Raw genomic sequence first — 18,116 nt, 5'->3', positions numbered from 1 at the left:
CAGAAACAATTTGGACCAGAACCTCAATATTGGGCTTCTGGCCTTCAGAGCTGTGAGAAATACATTTCTGTTGCTTAATTTACCCAGTCTATGTTTAGTTATGGCAGCCTGAGCCAACTAACACAAAGAGCTTTTGCATACCAGTGTTTCAGGCACTATTCAAGCCCTTCACATTGCTGACCCAAGCACGAGGTTAAGAAATGGCATTATCCCAATTCTACAGATTAAAAAGAAGCACCACAGAGCTGACAGGTACCTTCCCCCCAGGTCACATCGGGTACAGAAAGCAGCACTGGGCTCCCGAGCGGACAGGCTGGCTACAGAGCGTGAGCCTAAGCGCTATTCAAGTTTGTGAGCTCCTTGTGTGCACAGACCGTGAGGTCTGGGTTGAGGGTGTGGGTCAGTCAATGAATTGTGTGCACGACGTTTGTGATGAAGCCCAGAAGCATCGCTGGCCTCATGCCCCAACCCTGAACCAGCTCTGTATGCTCTGCCATCTCATTCTCGTCAGGTGAATGGCTCCTGAAATCCACCGTCCACTCCCTGCCCCCGAGGGAGCCTGCCCTAGTGATCAGAGGGAAGCTGACAGCTTCCCGGGGCCTTTCATGTTCATCTCCCACTGCAGCCCTGCAGCACGGTTTACCCTTGACACAGATGCGGTGACAGTGATACCTGACAGTTTTTCTGCTTGATTTAGTGGCTTTATGCCTGTGGCTCGGTGGCCCACATGTCACCCCACACCGGGATCCTCCTAGGCTGGGATAGCACCCATATCTACAGCCCCAGGCCCCGGCCCCAAGCTGTGCATCCTGGGTGCCCACAGTGGGGCCGCCTCCAGCGCTGACTACTGTCAGCCAGCGGTCCAGCACCACTCCCTCCCCTAGACAAGTTGGTCTTCAATTTGCGCCACCTTTGCAACACTGGGGGTTCTTTCTCTTTTGGATACAAGGGAAGAGGGGACTTGGCAATCACCTAAGCTGAGCATTTGAGTTTTGCCAGAAGGATTTACAGAACTTTCTAGAAGTTATAGAACTGAAATGGGAGGGCTGGGTGAAGGGGAGATCTAGAGGCCCTCTGGCTCCTCAGTAGGAACTGTAGGATGATGGGCTTACCTGAGGTCACAGAGCAGGCTGGGGGCAGGACCCGAAGCCCAGCTTTCCTGTGAAGCATCAGTGTTCTTCCCACATAAGCTGAGGCCCGCGTGTGTGCATGCTAAGTCGCTTCAGTCATGTCCAACTCTGTGCAACCCCATGGACTAGAGCCCGCCAGGCTCCTCTATTCATGGGATTCTCCAGGCAAGAATACTGGAGTGGGTTGCCATGAGCTGAGGCCTGCTACACCTCCAGCTCAAGTCTGACCCTAATCTGACAAAGACCCTGGCCTCTCTCTGAGTTCCTGTGGAACTCAGTCCCAGGACTGGGCTCCTGCCCCTCCATATGCCAGAGAGTCACAGCGAGGGAAGATGAGTCCCCATGCTGGGTGTTCTCCCCATCCAGCTGGGTGGCGGGTAAGAGAAGGGCTGGGATGGAGTGGGGAGGCTGTGATCTCCCACCTCCCCAGCTTTTCCAGGAGAAACAGCCTCCATGCAGAGGCTAGATCTGATTCTCTTCTCCCCATCCAGCTTCAAAACATCTAGGACTTACAGCCCAAGGATGAGCTTTGGGCCTTGCTTCCTGGCACACTGGAAGATGACGCTTGGAGTGGTCTTTCCACCTGCTCACCCCTATGGCTGGCAAGCTCCCAGGAGCTGGCCAAGGAAGCATTACTACTAACAAAGCTAGTGGAGGTGATTCAATTCCAGCTGAGCTATTTCAAATCCTAAAAGATGAAGCTGTGAAAGTGCTGCACTCAATATGCCAGCAAATTTAGAAAACTCAGTAGAGGCCACAGGACTGGAAAATGTCAGTTTTCATTCAAATCCCAAAGAAGGGCAATGCCAAGGAATGTCCAAACTAATGCACAACTGTGCTCATTTCACATGCTAGCAAGGTAATGCTCAAAATCCTTCAAGCTAGACTTCAACAGAATGTGGACCAAAAACTTCGTAGGATTACTCCAAAAAAACCCCAAAAGTTTGGGAAACTCTGGATGAGATCCACGTCAACAAGCCTCTTTTCTGCTGGGCTCTGAGTGCCTTCGTGGCTCCCCAAGAGAAGACACAGTCTGTGCCCCCAAACTTACTCAATGAGAAAGACTGTTGCTCCATCACATCAAGGGATGACTGTCTGAGGAATCCCAGCCAGAAGAGTGTCAACAATTCCTTCAGCACAGAACTGTATGTTCACAGCAAAGTGTGCACTGAGAAAGCTAGGATCAAACTCCAGTAGGGCTGCTGCAGACAGTGAGAGATGTGGATACACAGACAAGGGATGCATCGCTGGAAGAGAAGGAGCCTCCGGGGACTGGACGCCCTTTGCAGGTCCAGCAGGAGGCGCTGGGCACCATGGGACTCTCATACTGCAGAGAGGCTTGCCCCTGAGTAGCTGGTGGAAGAGGATCTGAGATTCTGATGTGCCGGGCCAGGACCTTCAGTACCACTGGGTCTTGGAGAAATAAACCGGAAGCATACTGACACGACGCAACAAGGTCCAGGGAGGGGCCTGCACCTCTCCTGCCCACCAGTCAGTCTCCATGGAGCCTTTGCTGGCCGTAGGCTCTTCCCCCAACGCAAACACCCCCCAGTCCAGGCCATGAGCATCCATACTCCTCACCCTGACACTTAGGATCTTCTCTCAGTCAAACCCACCCTTTTTCCCATGCTCTGCCATGAGGAAGACCTGGGTTCGATCACTGGGTTGGGAAGATCCCCTGGAGGAGGGCATGGCAACCCACTCCAGTATTCTTGCTTGGAGAATCCCCATGGACAGAGGAGCCTGGTGGGCTGCAGTCCGTGGGGTCGCAAAGAGTCAGACACGACTGAGCGACTAAGCCCAGCACAGCACAGCACAGCACGGGCTAGTTAGCAGGGGCGGCGCCTCAGGCCTGGAACGAGGCAGAGACCCTGCGTGTGCCAGCGCAACAGGGCAGAAGGGCCTGGCCAGTGCCACCTCCGGGGTGCTCAGGCGGGAGAGAAATGTGTGTTCATCTTCTTTCTGCCACTGTTACTTAGCGGTCTTTGTAACAGCAGGGAAACCTGCACCCTGGCTGATATACACTCGTATTATTTCCATTCTACAGAGAAGGAAACTGAGGTTCAAGTTCAGGGTACTTAAGCAACCTGCCTGAGGCCACAAAGCTAAAAGAGGAGGATCCAGTGTTGACCTTGTACTGGCCTGACTCCTGAGAGTGTGCTCTTTGCCCCATGACACACAGAACCTCCCTCGGAGGATGCACGCTGTGGTTCCACAGAAGACAAGAGGCCGAGACCTTATCATGAGGCTCCCTGCTGCAGGGGGACACTTGGATGTGGCCCTGGGGAGGGCCGTATCTGGGAATCAAGGTACTGCTCACTCAGGTGCACAACCCGGACTCTGAGAACAGCTGGGGTTGGGGTGGGGGGCACCTGGGCCCCCAGCAGGCACCCTGGTCTGCAGAGCTGGGCGCAGAGAGCCGCCTTCCTCTCCTCGGCTGGTTGTCATCAAGGGCACCAGCTGGTCCAGGCACCCGGCAGGGAAGTGCGGCAGGAAGGAGAAGGGAAGGAAGACAGAGGCCTGGGCAAGAAGGGGGATGGTGCCCACAGAGCTGCAAAAGCGGGACCTAATTTGGCAGTGAGCTATTTCAGGACTGTGCCCTGGGGACCTCAGACCGGAGACACTGGGGGAGGAGAGTCTGCTTGTGCAAACGCTCCTAATCCACAGCTCCTCTAGGACTGTCAGCTGCTCCCGGGCTCACTCGGGAGTGAGTCCGTAGAGGGGCCGACGGCCAGCACTCGTGCTGGGTGATGGGCGTTCGCTGCCTGAGCCCGTCAGAGCTGGTAACATGTTCACGCTGTGTCTGGACCAGCATGTGGCACACCCTGCCTGTGGCACTTGTTGTGGTAAGTACAGAAACACCCCTATTTTACAGATGCGGAAACTGAGGCCAGGCTGCTCGTCTCTGCTCATTCCTGTTCACCCAGTGCCTGACGCACTGCTCGTGCACAGGAGACCACAGCACACGTGTCTCTGATGAACAAGTGAGGGGACTTCCCTGGCGGTCCAGTGGCTAAGACCTCGCCTTCCAACGCAGGGTGTGCAGGTACGATCTCTGGTTTGGGAGCCAAGACCCCACATGCCTCACGGCCAAAAAACCAAAACATAAGACAGAAGCAGTACTGTAATAAATTCAATAAGGACTTAAAAAAAATAAAAAAGAACAAGTGAGACAACCAATGAAAGAGGGAGGGAGAGAGAAGCTGAAGGGGCCCAGGAGATGGAAAAGATACTTACAGCCACGGGGACTAGGCAGGGTTAATGGTGGGAATGATGTTCTCAGATCAGGGACAGCCTTAATACAAAGGAACAAAGCAGCAACCATTCAGGGAGCATGTGCTCTGTGCCAGGCGCTCCACTGATGCTGGGACACCTGACGGGGGTCGACCTTCCTACTCAAGAAGAACCATCTCAAGCGTTCCTGGGGGACTATCACCCAGTGCCGACTGCCTCTCTCCTCCCTGGGGTCCTGCCTCCTCTCTCCCTGGGTCTACCTCTTTTGGCTTCTGTCTCGGGCCTCGCAGGACCCCGGTTCAGGAGTAGCCTTCCTCAGCTCCACTCCTGCAAAGCCAGGAAGGGGGACAGGGGCCGGGGCACACACCTTGCTCCCCAGCCTGGAACCAGAGCCGACAGGGAATTTTTCGGGGGAAGGGACTGAGGCTGCCTCTTTGACTTGTTCAGTGGCCTCGGCACTAGCTCTTCACCCAGTTCTGAAACAATGGTCACAGCCAGGCTTCTAGTCCTGGCTCTCCCTTCATCAGACACGGGGTGATGTGCCTGGTGACACATCCTTATTGAGAGGAAGACAAAAACAAGAGCTGTTTACTGAGCACTTACTGCATGCCAAGCCCCATGCTTAGCCCTCAGCATATATGAATTCTTCAACCAAAACAGCCCTGTGAGCAGGTCATTGTTATTATTACCTTCAGTTTCCAGATGAGGAACCTAAGGTTGAGTAAACCAAGTGACCACCCTGAAGTCCAAAGCTGATGACAGGCAAGGCCAAGACTCAAGGTTGTATCTCTGACTCCGAGTCCTGGCTCTGACCCCTGCTGAGCTGCCTCCCGCTGGGCATGGCCCTCTGCAGCTGCACTGGTCTGGCTCTAAATAAAGCCTTGACTGGCGCATGGCTAAGGTCCCTGCTAGCTCAGGTGGGCTGGGAAAACAGGAGTCTTCCCAGGAGATATTCCTGCACATGGGCCTGTGTCTTCCACCTGCCTTCACCCATTCTGCCATCACCCACTGCCGCAGCCCCAGCAGAAAGGCGAGAAGGGAAGGGTGAGTGGTGGGCTGGGGGCTGCACCCGGGATCCTGGCTGGCCCACTGCAGGAGAGGCCACCAGGGGAGGAGCAGCTTTGGCTCCAGCCAAACTGGGCTATGTCATAATCCTGCTATACTAGCTTCAGCGTGGCTGGCCATCCACCAATACGATATGAATCAGGCACAGTGGGCAGCTCTGAAGTCAAGGAGAGTATTCAGGATGGCTACGGTGGCCTCCCCAGCATCTCTTTCTTCTGCTTCCATTTCCAGTTTCATGAGCTCCTGGGGAATTCACTCTGGTCCCAGGAACCCTTCAGGCAATCAGAGTACTGCATCCCCTTGGTCACAGACTGGCTCAGCGATGTTCAGGGATGGGCATGTGATTTCAGTGGGGCCAAGGAGAGAGGGCAACTCCCAGGATCTAAGTGGCTTCATGGGGAAGGGTGTGCAGGGGCACACCCTCTGCTCTGCACATTCAGGGATGCTTGCAGGTTGGGGTAGGGGGGAGCGGGAGGAGGTGGTGATGTAACTGTGACAGCCGTTTTCTTGCAAGATGAGAAGTGATTTTGTGGGTCCAATGGGAAGGCCGCGTGGGGGACAGAGTGTGGGGAACTGAAGAGGAGTCAGGGCAGCTCATCAGGGTGGAGCCTCATCTGCAGCAGACCCTCTGGACTTCTTCCTTCCTGAACCAGGGGAGTGTTTTTTTGCTTTCACAAGCCAGTTTGATTGTATTTCTTATCTTTGGTGACCAAGAGTGTCCTATCTTATCCAGAGGGGGTCCTCAGCAGTGGTGCAAGATCCCAGTAGGTTGTGGAGGCATAAATAAATAAGAGGGGAAGGAGCTGAGTAAAGAGGAAGATGGGTGTGTGTGGTTATGACAAGGGCAGACAGCGCTGGTTTTCCTGGGGAAGCCACCGCCACCCTGCCTGTGTGGGACTACACCCCTCCGCCCCAGGCACGCAGAGCACAGGGCCTCCGAGATACGGAGGGACCCAGACACCACTCCACGGCTACCCTCTCCGTCTCACCCACACGGCTGCCTCGGCACAGCCCCTAGCCCCTTTCCCACTCCGACATCCCACAATGAGCCAAAGTCCATCTCTGGGTCCCTTGGCTCCTCTGTAAAACACTGGGTCCCTCAGAAAGGGTCCATCATTCACAAGGGGCTCCAATGTGGGGTTTGGACTAAATTAGGTATAGACACAGTCAGGGAGAGACCTCCGGGGTGAACGGTGACAATGCTCACTCACCACAAGGCTTGAACCTGTGTCCCCTACAGGACCATACAGCCGGCCCTGCACTGCATACTAACATTTTTACAGATCCTATAGACTATGTTCTGGGTAGCAAAATTATACTGCATTGCAATAAAGGTGAGTCCAAAGTATTAATTTGTTAAGCATACATTTAAAAGTGTTAGTAGCTCAGTCGTGTCTGACTCTTTGTGATCCCGCCGGCCTCCTCTGTCCGTGGAATTCCCCACGCAAGAATACTGGAATGGGTTGCCACTTCCTTCTCCAGGGGATCTTCTCGACCCAAGGATCGAACCGGGTCTCCTGCACTGCAGACAAATTCTTTACCGTCTGAGTCACTAGGGAAACCCATTTGAAATACACAATTTGGTGACCTTATTTTAAGAATTCTTCATGTTTCAACATGCCAAGAGCCTCAACACATGAGCACTGGCCAGGCAGGCCTCTCTGAGATGTCCTCTATGTCTTCTGAGGCTGGGCGAGATCCTTGGCAGTTCGTTTGCCACCTTGAGCCCAAAAGATGTGCCCACAATGCTCCCTCTCCAAAGAGAAGGCTCTTGGCTTTCCTATGGGGTAACCAGCAGAAATGTAGGGGGTGGGGGTAGACTGAGGGCTGTCATGTGGGGCCCCCATATACTCAAGGGAAAGGCCACTAGTGGGGACCCCCTAACCTGATGCTCGGAAGTATTCACTTGCACAGTCATAACATTTTTTTCACCATTAGAACTGGGTAATTCAGGGCTTACAGGGAGAGACCGACGAGGGGAGTGTACGGTACTGTGAGAGAGAGAGAGAGAAAGAGAAAGGGAGGGAGGAGACACAAGCGCAAGACATTACTGCCTGCGGTTTTCATTTACTGTTAGTTGGAGTCGTTAGGTTTCCTTTCTTCTTGTTAAAATTCCACACCTCTTTTTACAGATGATGAACGTGCAGAGACTGGCCGAGGCCCAGGCCTGAACACCCACTCCACTAGCCCTGCCGTGGAGGCCAGGCGCAGCAGTCACCCAGCCTGCCCAGGGAAGCCGGGGCGCCAGGCTGGGTGGGTGATGGTCTTGGGGTGGACTGCCTTGCTCTCTTTGGCGAGCCCCACCCCAGGCTCCTCTGCACAGATGTTCCGCACAGACACTCTGCCGTAGCTTTGCGCTGCCAGATTTACTTGCCACCAACCATCTTCTTGTCTCCAGTGCCCCTCCGGACAACATTCCAGCTTCTGATGTGGGTGCTACAGACCGACTGTGTCCTCTCAAAATTCTTATGTAGAAACCTAATCCCCAGTGTCCTCATATTAGGAGGCGAGGCGTCTGGGAGGGGGTTAGGGGACAAGTGCCTTTATAAGAGACTCCAGAGATCAATCCCAGTCCTTCCATCTCGAGAGGACACGGTGAGAAGACATGGTGAGAAGACAGTTGTCTGTGAACTAGTAAGGGGTCCTCCCCAGACATCTCATCTGCTGCCACCCTGACCTTGGACTTCGCAGCCTCCAGAACTGTGAGAAATACATTTCTGTTATTTAAGCCACCCATCTATGGTATTGTTGCTATATTGGCCGGAAAAGACTAAAAATGGGCAAACAAAGGCAGAAACCAGAGAAGAAGCTAAGACCACCTCTGTCCCAGCTTGGAGGAGCACACATTCCCCACAGTAGCCGCCCCCTGTACCCCCATTTCTAGCCTCCAGACTGGACTTCCCACTGACTCAGCACATCTGCTTCCACGTTCTTAACAGATCCCCATGACAGTTCACAGGCAGAGTGGCCAGCGGTGACCAGTGCCATCCCTTGGCCTTCTCTCTTGCCTCTGTGTCCTACTAGAGCCAAAAAAAGCCACATTTTTGTTTTCCTCAGCTCTCTCCCTGCTAGGCCGATGTGCGGTTTGAAGTTGGGCAACCCAGCATTCCCCTCCTACCCTGGAGTCCCTGTGGGAGGTGTTACCTGGAGCCATGAGCATCCAGAGGGCCCTGCGGGGTGGACCCAGGCCTGATGCTGCGAGGAGCCCCGGGGCCGCCATCTCTCACGAGTCCTGTCCAGGAATTGACAGTGTCGCTACCGTCAAGGACACCGATGGTTGGGCGGCCTTCACTAGCAGCCAAATACAGCCTAACTTACACAATGCAACTCAAGGGGAGCTCTGTGACTTGCTCAAGAGAAGGTGTTTACCATTTATATCTAAGGGTGTGACTATGCCATACCCAAAATGGGGACCACCTCCATAATCCTTCCATAACTGTAACTGCGTCCCGAGGAACAAGGCTGGGAGCGTGTCCATGCCTGGCCTGGTGCCTACGGATCAAAGGCCTCAAGGCAGGAAGGACATGGGCTTTCTCCCAGCTGAACAGTTTTTCCAACAACTTAGTCCCCAAAGCAACTTCTTCAGAATGTCCCGGGGTGGCATATTAGGCCCAGCCTTCTGCTGGAATGTCCTTTGTCTCTGGGCCTGGACCACAGTCTCTGACATCCACCGAGAGAACCTTGAGGGCCACTATGACCCTCCATCGACAAGGAAATATCCTCGTGTGCTCTCAACACTTGACTTATGAAGGCAGTGAAGGGCTCAGCATTCTATCAAGATTCAGAAACATGGTTTTCTGTTTAGCTCTCAAAGCTCCCTGGAGGAGAACCCCCATCTTCTCATGAGCACCCCTTCATTAAATGCCAATCACACAAAGAAGCCCAAGCCTGATCCGGCTTTCCTGATTCTTGAGTATGGGCAGGTAACAGTAGGACAAATCCCAGGCAAAGGCAGGTCTCCTCCCATGAGTGCTCAGACCCCTGCCCTCAGCCAGGGGGCCTGCCTCACTTCTGGCATTCATCTGTAATGTCTAATCAACCTCTGAAAACTAGAGTCGTTGTCACTCTGCTTCAAGGCACATGATGCTAATAACGGCTAAGCTTTCCTGAGTACCTATTGGTTGCCGGCCTCGACTCTAAGATCTTGCACCTAGTAGTCATTTAACCCTCAAGACAACCCACTGAGGAGCATCGTTATCACCACATTTTGATGAAAAGATAAAACACTGTCTACTGGACTTCCCTGGTGGTCCAGGGGTTGAGAATCCGCCTGCCAATGCAAGGGATGCAGGTTCGATCCCTGGTCCAGGAAGATTCCACGTGCTGTGGAGCAACTAAGCCCATGCACCACAACTACTAAAACCCAAGCGCCCTGGAGCCCGTGCTCTGCAACAGGAGAAGCCACAGCAATGAGAAGACCCCACACCACAAGCTTGCTACAACTAGCGAAAGCCCGTGCACAGCAATGAAGACCCAGCACAGCCAATACATAGATAAAAATTAAAAACAAATCAAAAGAAAACACCCCTGTCTACTGAAGCATCTGTCCTCCTTGCCCACGCCCTGGTGCCAGGGATTGGGTCTCGCCCACCCCTGCAGGAACACCTACGTGAATGACTGAATGGGTGAATGTGCAGGTAGACAAGACCGTCCTGGCCCTCCAGGCTCCCCTCCTTGCCTGTCCGGCTGCAGAATGCCGGGGGATGGCTGGGGCCGGAGCTCCAGAATGACCGCGTTCAGAGGAGGGAGCGACCATCTTCAGCTGTGGAAACCCAAGAAGAGGCTAAGGAGGAGAGGCATTAGAGGGCCATCTCAAAACCTGGCGTTTTAATCCCCCGCCTCTACCTTCCCCATCTTAAAACCTGCCTTTCCTCTGAGTTGGTCTTTTTGGAGGAGGGCCAGGAAGAGCCACTTATGCTGCCAACCTGGGCCAAGGTACTAGCAGCCAGGTGTGGCACTCCTTATGGCAGGTCTTAAAAAACAGACAACTGCCCCAAACCCAGGGCCTGGGGCCTGATCCAGTCTTAGATGACAGGAAGCAAGCCGACCTGGCTGCACTGAACCCTGCAGAGCCGGGGAGGCCTTGCAAATCAAAGGGTGGGCTCCCTCTTTCATTTTTGCATCTAACCCTGCCTCCCTGTGCACTGTCTGCCAGGGGTGTTGTGACTGCTCACTGAATATCTGTGGGATGACTTGCTGACCCACCAAATGAAAGACAACGAGGCCCCAGGTTGGCTGAGTGATCTGGGGCAGGCTGCTGAGATGGAAAGAGAACTGAGCAGAGATTCAGAAAACCTCAAGTTCTAGTCCTGGGCCTGCCACGTCATCCCTGGAGTAAGTCTCTTTCCTGTTGGGGCCAGGTGGGGCCCTCATCTGCAAAATGGAGCAGCAGACTTAGATGATCTTAAAAGGAGGAGTTTCAAGCTCTGTAACCTGGGTGGGCAAAGGGTCAGAGCTGGGCCAGGGCTGGTCTGCTACAGATGAAGAGTGGCGGTGTCCAGCGCATGGTGGTATACATGCCGCTGCTGGGAGGAAGCCTCTTTCCGGCCTCAGGTTTGGGCCTTCATCTGTCACCTCCCCAGCCCCCCATCAGACCTGACAACGACCGCTGAGGTTTCTCCAGACCCCAGGAACTCAGGCAGATACAGACTAGAGAGCATCCTTGTTTTCGTCTGTTTCAGAATTCTTGTAAACCACAGGGTAAACAGCACTGCACGGTGGAGACTGCATCACAGCATTTCCCTTATTAAAAAGGAGACAGTGTTCAGTGCTCCACTGTGTGACTTAAATGGCAAGATTTCTCTTACTAGAGGAGATCTGATGACATTCTAGAATCTAAGTGTGAAATATGATTCTGCCTCCCCAAAGAGTACAATTATCTCAGGGCAGGGAGGGGGCATTCCAATGAAGCCCCTTGGTGAACCGTCAGAGGCTGGGTAGCAATTCCAGCACCAGCACTGACCTTTAGTCCCGCTTCGGGCACTGACCCCGGACTGCTGGACGTGTCAGGCACTGTCCCAGCGTTCCATGTGCATTACCTCATCTAACCTTAACACCAGATGAATGGGGATGGTATTAGAATTATGCCCATCTTACAGACAGAAATACTGAGGAAGCTAAATAGTGTACCCAGGACCATACAGTTGGTGGTTGAACTGGGATTGGAACGCAGTTTACCCAATACTTCTTGTGTCAGGCATTGTACTAGATGGATAAGACCTATATTCTCTGCAGAGGGAGTTTAAAATTTAGTGGGAGAAATAGGCATGTGCACAATGTAAAAATGAAAATGAGAGGGTTTTTCAACTGAATAAAGCCTCACACAAGTTCAAACCATTATTTCTTTGCTATTGTTCCATTATAATGTGCTTTACATATGCAAGTATACATTGCATATGCACATAAATTTTGTGTGTATTTCTATATACACGTGGGTGTGGCCAAATTTATCACAAGCGAGTGTTCATAGACTTTCCCCATCCTTTGCTTGCCCAAATGAACCTCCTAATCCTCTAATTGTCCAGTTTCCCCCAGACTTTGTTTCAGTGTCAGGGTTGAGACCAGTTCTGCCAGGCGAGGTTCTCTGCTTTTGTGATGCAGATGTGGGCCCTGGGCGTGAGGATGGAGGGAGAAGTGGGAGGGGGAAGATCCTCTCAAAAGTTTAGGACAATTTACATGACAATGAGCTGTGTTGAGTAGGGAGAGGGGAGGAAGGAGGGAGTTGGAGATGCAGAGAGAGGTGGGGGAGGAGGCGGAGGAAGGAGGTGGAGCACGGGGAGAGAGAACGCTGGAGACGGGAGAGAGGGAGAGGAGGAGAGAGGGAGGAAGACGGAAGGAGGCAGAGAAGGACAAATGAGAAGCAAGAGGGGCAGGCTTGTGGGGGTGGGTAGAGAGAAGGTGTCTGGGGCACTTGGGAAGGAAGCAGTTCAAGAAAGCAGGACTGGGACAGACAGGAGGAAGACAGGGAAGGACCTTCGAGAAGAGCAGTGGGAGCTGTCCTCTGAGTGCCTTTCCGTATTTTTGGAGAGACTCAGAAGAACTGGGTTCTGAAGATGTGTTGCCTGGCTGTACTGTGTCTCTTTAAATGGGACTCTGCCCTGGACCCGAGCCACATGGACCATAGCTTCCTTAGGGTTACAAATCTATAAATATGTATTCTGTGCTGAATGACCTTGGATAAATCGCTTTGCCTCTCTGTGCCTCCTTTTTTTTTTTTCCACTTTCACTCACTTCTCACAACTCACCAGGCTCACTTCTCTCTCAGGGCCTGGTGGTGTCTGCTTGGTGGTGTCTCTCTTCCTCCCACGGCTCCTTCTCAATTACAAATATCCCTTTCAGGTTCAGGGGAACCTTCCCTGGCCACCTACTGCGAAGTAGCTGCCCTATTCCACCTCACCCCCCACATCCCCCACAGTTGATAGGTGGGGCGGGGTGGGGGAGGTGGTCCCTGCACTCAGCTCCTAGACAGCAAATCCACGCCAGACCACTCCCAGGAAACACCTTCTGAAGCTGCCTGGCTCACTGTGGCCTAAGGTGAAATAAAACAGGAGGAGCCGCCCCGGGGCCTGGAGGACTTCCTGGCGAGCCTGAGTGTCATGGTGCCACCTGCCGGCAGAGGACCGGGCTCCGGCTCCTCCGTGTCCAGGGGACTCTCCAGGAAGTACCCGTTCTGTTCTCCGTCTCCATTCTCAGTGGAGCCTTTCCCAACCCTCTACTTGAGGGCTGTCTCCACCACACAAGAAACAGCCACAGAGGCCAAGGGGCCCCGCAGTATAGACCTTAACACGTCATGTTCCTAGCAATACCCAAGCAACCACCTCTCTACTCAGGATAATAAACTGGTTTTTCCAAAATCGAAGGAGAAAAGCATTTCAAAGTCACGCTGACTGTTTAGGGTTATAATCAGGGCAGGAGGTTTTGAGGAAGGAAGAGCTGCTTGAGAGGTGGGCGTGGCAGTGAACACACACACTTTTGGAAGGTCTGGCAGGCTGTGGGGTGTGTGTGTTTGTGTAAAGTGTGTGCTATGGACACATGAGCCTTCTGCACTGTGTCCGTCGTCTGGTTAACTGAGATTCAGGCACCAAGCTTTCTTCGGCCAAAAGGCAGAGAGAGAGACCAAAGGCCAGTCCCGTGTCTGAAGACCGGACTGGGCATGTCCTGCTTTAACGCCCGCCCGAGCTGACAACAGTGAGTCAATACTTGTAAAGTGCTTATGGCACAGTTCCTGGCCACCAGCAGGTGCTCAGTACAAGGGAGCTACTGGTGTTACTGTTGTGACCGTCATCATGGAAATGAATGAAGCCCTGTAACCTGTCTGGCTACTGGCAACCTGTATTGGCTACATCTGATGTTCTGAGCTGCTCTTTGCTGACGGGTCTCTCTAGCTCTACTGTCCTGGAGAAGGAAATGGCAACCCACTCCAGCATTCACGCCTGGAAAATCCCATGGACAGAGGCTCCTGGCAGGCTACAGTCCATTAGGTCCTAAGAGTCGGACATGAATGAGTGGCTCATACACACACCTCTCCAGCAAGGCCTGGCACACTGTACCCTCAGTGAATTCTTAGTGCAAATAAAACTGAAGAATTCGCAGTGTCCCCTGTTCCATGGCCCTGGCTTTGTGACCAAAACCAAAGCCCGTCCCCAGGGAGAAGGGTTTCCTCGCCGAGGGGCGGCGCCTGGCTTCCCCTGGACACTCTCAGTCACTCAATTTCCCCTCCTCCGGGGGGAGGCAATGCCTGAGCTGGGGTGACTGTCGCAGAGAATTAGGATTTTGTGCATAAAATACTGAATTTTACATTTAAAGCTATCTGTCACAGATGATTTATTACACACAGTGAAGGTGAGGATGGTTTTCCTGTGTGAGGGAGGTAATTTTTTGGCAAAGAAAGGATATATACATAGTGCACAACCAAACCACACGGTAATCGGAGCTTAATGCTCTCTATCCAGAGGCTTCAACGAGGGGCCTAGGCACTTGGCGGCCTCCACCTGCTCCCCACCTCACACTCCAGGTCATGGGGAAAGGATGGTTGGGATTCAGAGTCCCAGCAGGAGACAAAGAGCCACTCCTGGAGAGAATTTTCCAAGGCTGTTTCCCCTCGCCCCTTTTATTTGGCTTTTCCAGTACAGCTGTGTAAGGTTCAGTGAACGCAGACATTTGCAAATCAGAGTTTTTATGACTTATTCCATTCACCACCTATCAGAAGCCTGGAAACTCAACTGAAAACTGTCCCTGTTCTAGGATGTCAACCTCCTGCAGGAAGGAGAGTGCCCTTGGTCCTCAGACTCACCTCAGATGGGCAGAAAGAACAGCCTCCTGGCGCAAAGGAGGAAGAATGTGGATTCAAACGGCTGCCCCCACCGCCGGCAAGGAAAGGAAAGCTCCCCTAAGGAGAGGAGACGGTGGCCAGGTGGGGCTTATAGTGCCTAAAAAATATTTTTTTCTGTTCAAGTGAGTTGCCCAAGGGTATGTACTTGGCCAATGTTGTGAGGGTCACGATTGAGGGCAGTGTCACCAACCCTTTGTCATCTACACAATAAACCCTGGAATTCTGCATCTGTCGCCTCCGTCGGCAATCGCGCTGTGGCGGTCTGCCCGCCGCCGGAGCCCCCTGTTGGCCTGTCCTGGCCAGGTGGACGGTGCTGGCTGGTGACACAGCACAGTCTCGTCCTGTCCCCACGCAGCAGCCTGGCCTTATAGAGGACACGGCGGGGACCGGCGACAGGCCGTCTCCTCCCCGCGCCCACGGGCGCACAGCGGCCTACCTTTCTCTCCTTGTCACCGTATTCGATGCCCAGAGTGTCCATGGCCCGGACGATGGCCGCCAGCGACTGGATGGTGTTGCTGTAGACCACGGGCTTGTACTGTTTCACGTCTTCGCCAGAGAAGCCATCTTCGTGGATGATCCTAGAGGGAAACCACACACAGCATGTCTGATGAGTGCGCTGGCCTCACCTGGCAACGGGCGCGTCAGATGTGTGGAGCCGTCCCCTCTCCCTTCTTCCCCCCAGTCCCCGGCCAACCTCCTGGCTTAGCTGGCTGAGGGCCTGGTCCAACCTGGATGCTGAGTTACTGAGCTGCTGTGGTCATACCACAGTATCTGAAGGAAAAAATCTACCTGAATTACCAAAAATTAATGTGAAAAACACAACAGTGGAAAAAAGAAATGCAGTTTCTTTATACTCCCTACATACCGTGGAAGCAAGATCAGTCAAGGGGTTGATAACACTTGAACGCACTCAGAACACACACTGAGCACTCAATATATGCTCGTCGTGAGTATTTTTAAATATTTATTTTTGGCTGCTCTAGGTCTTTGGTGCTGGGTGTGGGCTTTCTCTGGTCGCGCTGAGTGGCGGCTACTCTCCGGTTGCGGTGCGCGGTCTTCTCGCTGTGGAGGCTTCTCTTGCTGTGGGGTATGGCCTCAAGGGCGCAGGCTTAGTAGCTGTGGCACGCGGGCTTGGTTGCCCTGAGGCATGTGGAATCTTCCCAGGCCAGGGACTGAACCCCTGTCCCCTGTATCAGCAGGCAGATTTCTCAACCACTAAGCCACTGGGGAAGTCCTGCCAATAGTATTTTTAAGCAAAGCTCAGGATTTTAGCTTAAATATCCACTCAGGAGCATACTGTTGAAGACCCCTGAAAGAAGCCTGCAGATGAAGAACACATTTTTCTTTCACAGGAAACTTCCACTGCTTTTAACGAAGGTAAGGTCACTCACTTCAAATGAACCACCTTCATCTTTGACAACAGAAGAGCCAGCAGGAGGAGGGGGCCTATTCTCCATCCTCGGTTGGGATGTGACCGCTGTGTCACCCTTGTTCTGAGGCTCTGAACCTGACACAGAGGACACGGAGGTGACGCTGCAGTCCCCAGAGGCCACGCAACGCTCCATGCCCTTCTGTCCTCAGGCTCAGCTGGGGTCAAGGCCGAGGCCGGACATGCCCTGAGGCCCCTGCTTCCTGCAGATGGTGGCCGCTCAGGGAATGCTCATTGCTGACAAGGGTCCAGGGAGCAGGGAACACTAGAAAGAGGGTAAAACTGAGACTCTGCAAGAATCCGCTCATGGCTGAGGCACAGTTGAGGGAATTAAGAAAGGACAAATGGATTTTAAGACTAACACCCAACATCAGGGGCTTCCCAGGTGACACAGTGGCAAAAAATCCACCTGCCAATGCAGGAAATGCAAGAGATGTGGGTTTGATCCCTGGGTTGGGAGGATCCCCTGGAGAAGGGAATGGCAACCCACTCCATTATTTTTGCCTGGAGAATTTCATGGACAGAGGAGCCTGATGGACTACAGTCCATGGGGCCATGAAGAGTCAGACACAATTGAGCATGCACACACACATAACACACACACACATCCAACATTACTTATCTGCCAGTAAACTGCAAACTCTCCTGTGGTCACGTTTTTCAGTCCAAGACTGAATACCACCCGTGACGTGTACATCCACCTGTGTGATAGCTCAGACTTCCTTACTACCTCTGCAGCCCTTCTCCAACCTTTCATGTCCTTCGGTGCTGGAGAACACTGCTAATGAGTCTTTCTATAAACAGTTTTACTGAGATATAGTTCACAGACCGTATAATCCACCCGTGCAAAGTGTGAGATTCAACATTCCTTAGTATATTCACAAGGTTGGGCAGTGATCGCTAAGTCTAATTTCAGAATGTTTTTATCCTCCCCAAAAGAAATCCTGTCTCCTGTACCCATTAGCAGTCACTCCATCCCCCACCCCCAGCAGGAAGCAACCACTCATCTGATCTGCCTTATGTTTTTACAAATTTGTCTACTCTGGACATTTCACATATACGCAATCCACGAAGTGTCGTCTTTTGTGACTAGCTTCTTTCACTGGGCGTGTTCATCTGTGTTCTTCCATGCTGTAGCATTCATCAGTGCTCCCTTTCTTTTTATTGTCAAACTAGATTCCATACACAGATAGGCCATGTTTTACTTATCCCCATGTCAGTTGATGGATATTAATGATTTCTATTATAAAATGTGACTTAGTGCAGGGTTGTGAGTCTTTATCCAGAGTTTCTCTAAGAAGCAGATCAAAATGACCCTACTGCCTTTTCACTGTCTTTTATTAGCCCTAAATCCAGCTTTGTACAAGTTTCTTGAGCATACATCCAGTCTGCATCATGGATATGTACTACCCTGGAGGGAATCTCAAAGGGAATTGTTAGTTCCCACTGTAAACAACCAGAGATCTGGACAAAATACATGAAACAAGGGCTTTCAGACACTGGAGAATAAGCAGCGCAGGACTGTGATCTGGGACGGAAAGGAAGCGAGCGTGGCGAGTCCTGTGAGGGATGAGTCCTATGATCGCCTTGGCTTTCTGCCCGGAGGCATTCACCAGACCCCAGCGCCGGGAGGGAGGGCCCGCGCAAAGCACGGCCGCCTTCCTGAGCGCATGGGGTAAAGAGAAAAGTTCTGGAAGGCGGAGGTGCAGAGTACCTAAGAGGAAAGAGGAGAGGAGAGAGAAACAGCGAGACAGAGAGCTCCACATATCTGAATGGAGGTCTTCTTGAGCCTTTGGCTGAATCGAGTGAGACTCTACAAACTTGAGAAGAAACATGCGTCAGGCAGCTTCTAAGGTAGACCCGTCCCAAAGCTCACCCAAGGCTGGGCGTGGTGCAAGTTCCCACTGGTCAGAATGGAGAGTCAAAC

General features: G+C 52.7%; 1 protein-coding gene and 1 long non-coding RNA gene across 3 annotated transcripts in view; one reads left to right on the top strand and one right to left on the bottom strand.

Annotated features, from left to right (window-relative positions):
- Positions 1-18,116, bottom strand: part of GNAO1 (G protein subunit alpha o1) — a 176,369-nt gene that overhangs the window by 64,346 nt on the left and 93,907 nt on the right. For both annotated transcript variants that reach the window (XM_043434841.1, XM_043434843.1), the window contains exon 3: positions 15,197-15,338. In XM_043434841.1, the coding sequence (XP_043290776.1) occupies positions 15,197-15,338 (142 nt within the window). The remainder of the gene's footprint in view (positions 1-15,196; positions 15,339-18,116) is intronic.
- On the top strand, positions 3,772-8,538 carry LOC122420104. The gene is made up of 3 exons (XR_006263176.1): positions 3,772-3,913; positions 4,006-4,176; positions 7,562-8,538. It is a non-coding gene; the product is annotated as an uncharacterized LOC122420104 (long non-coding RNA).

Source organism: Cervus canadensis, chromosome 18 (genome assembly GCF_019320065.1).
Source record: "Cervus canadensis isolate Bull #8, Minnesota chromosome 18, ASM1932006v1, whole genome shotgun sequence".
NCBI lineage: Eukaryota > Metazoa > Chordata > Mammalia > Artiodactyla > Cervidae > Cervus > Cervus canadensis.
The sequence above is the reverse complement of the archived record's forward strand: the minus strand, read 5'-3'. Positions and strand labels throughout refer to the sequence as shown.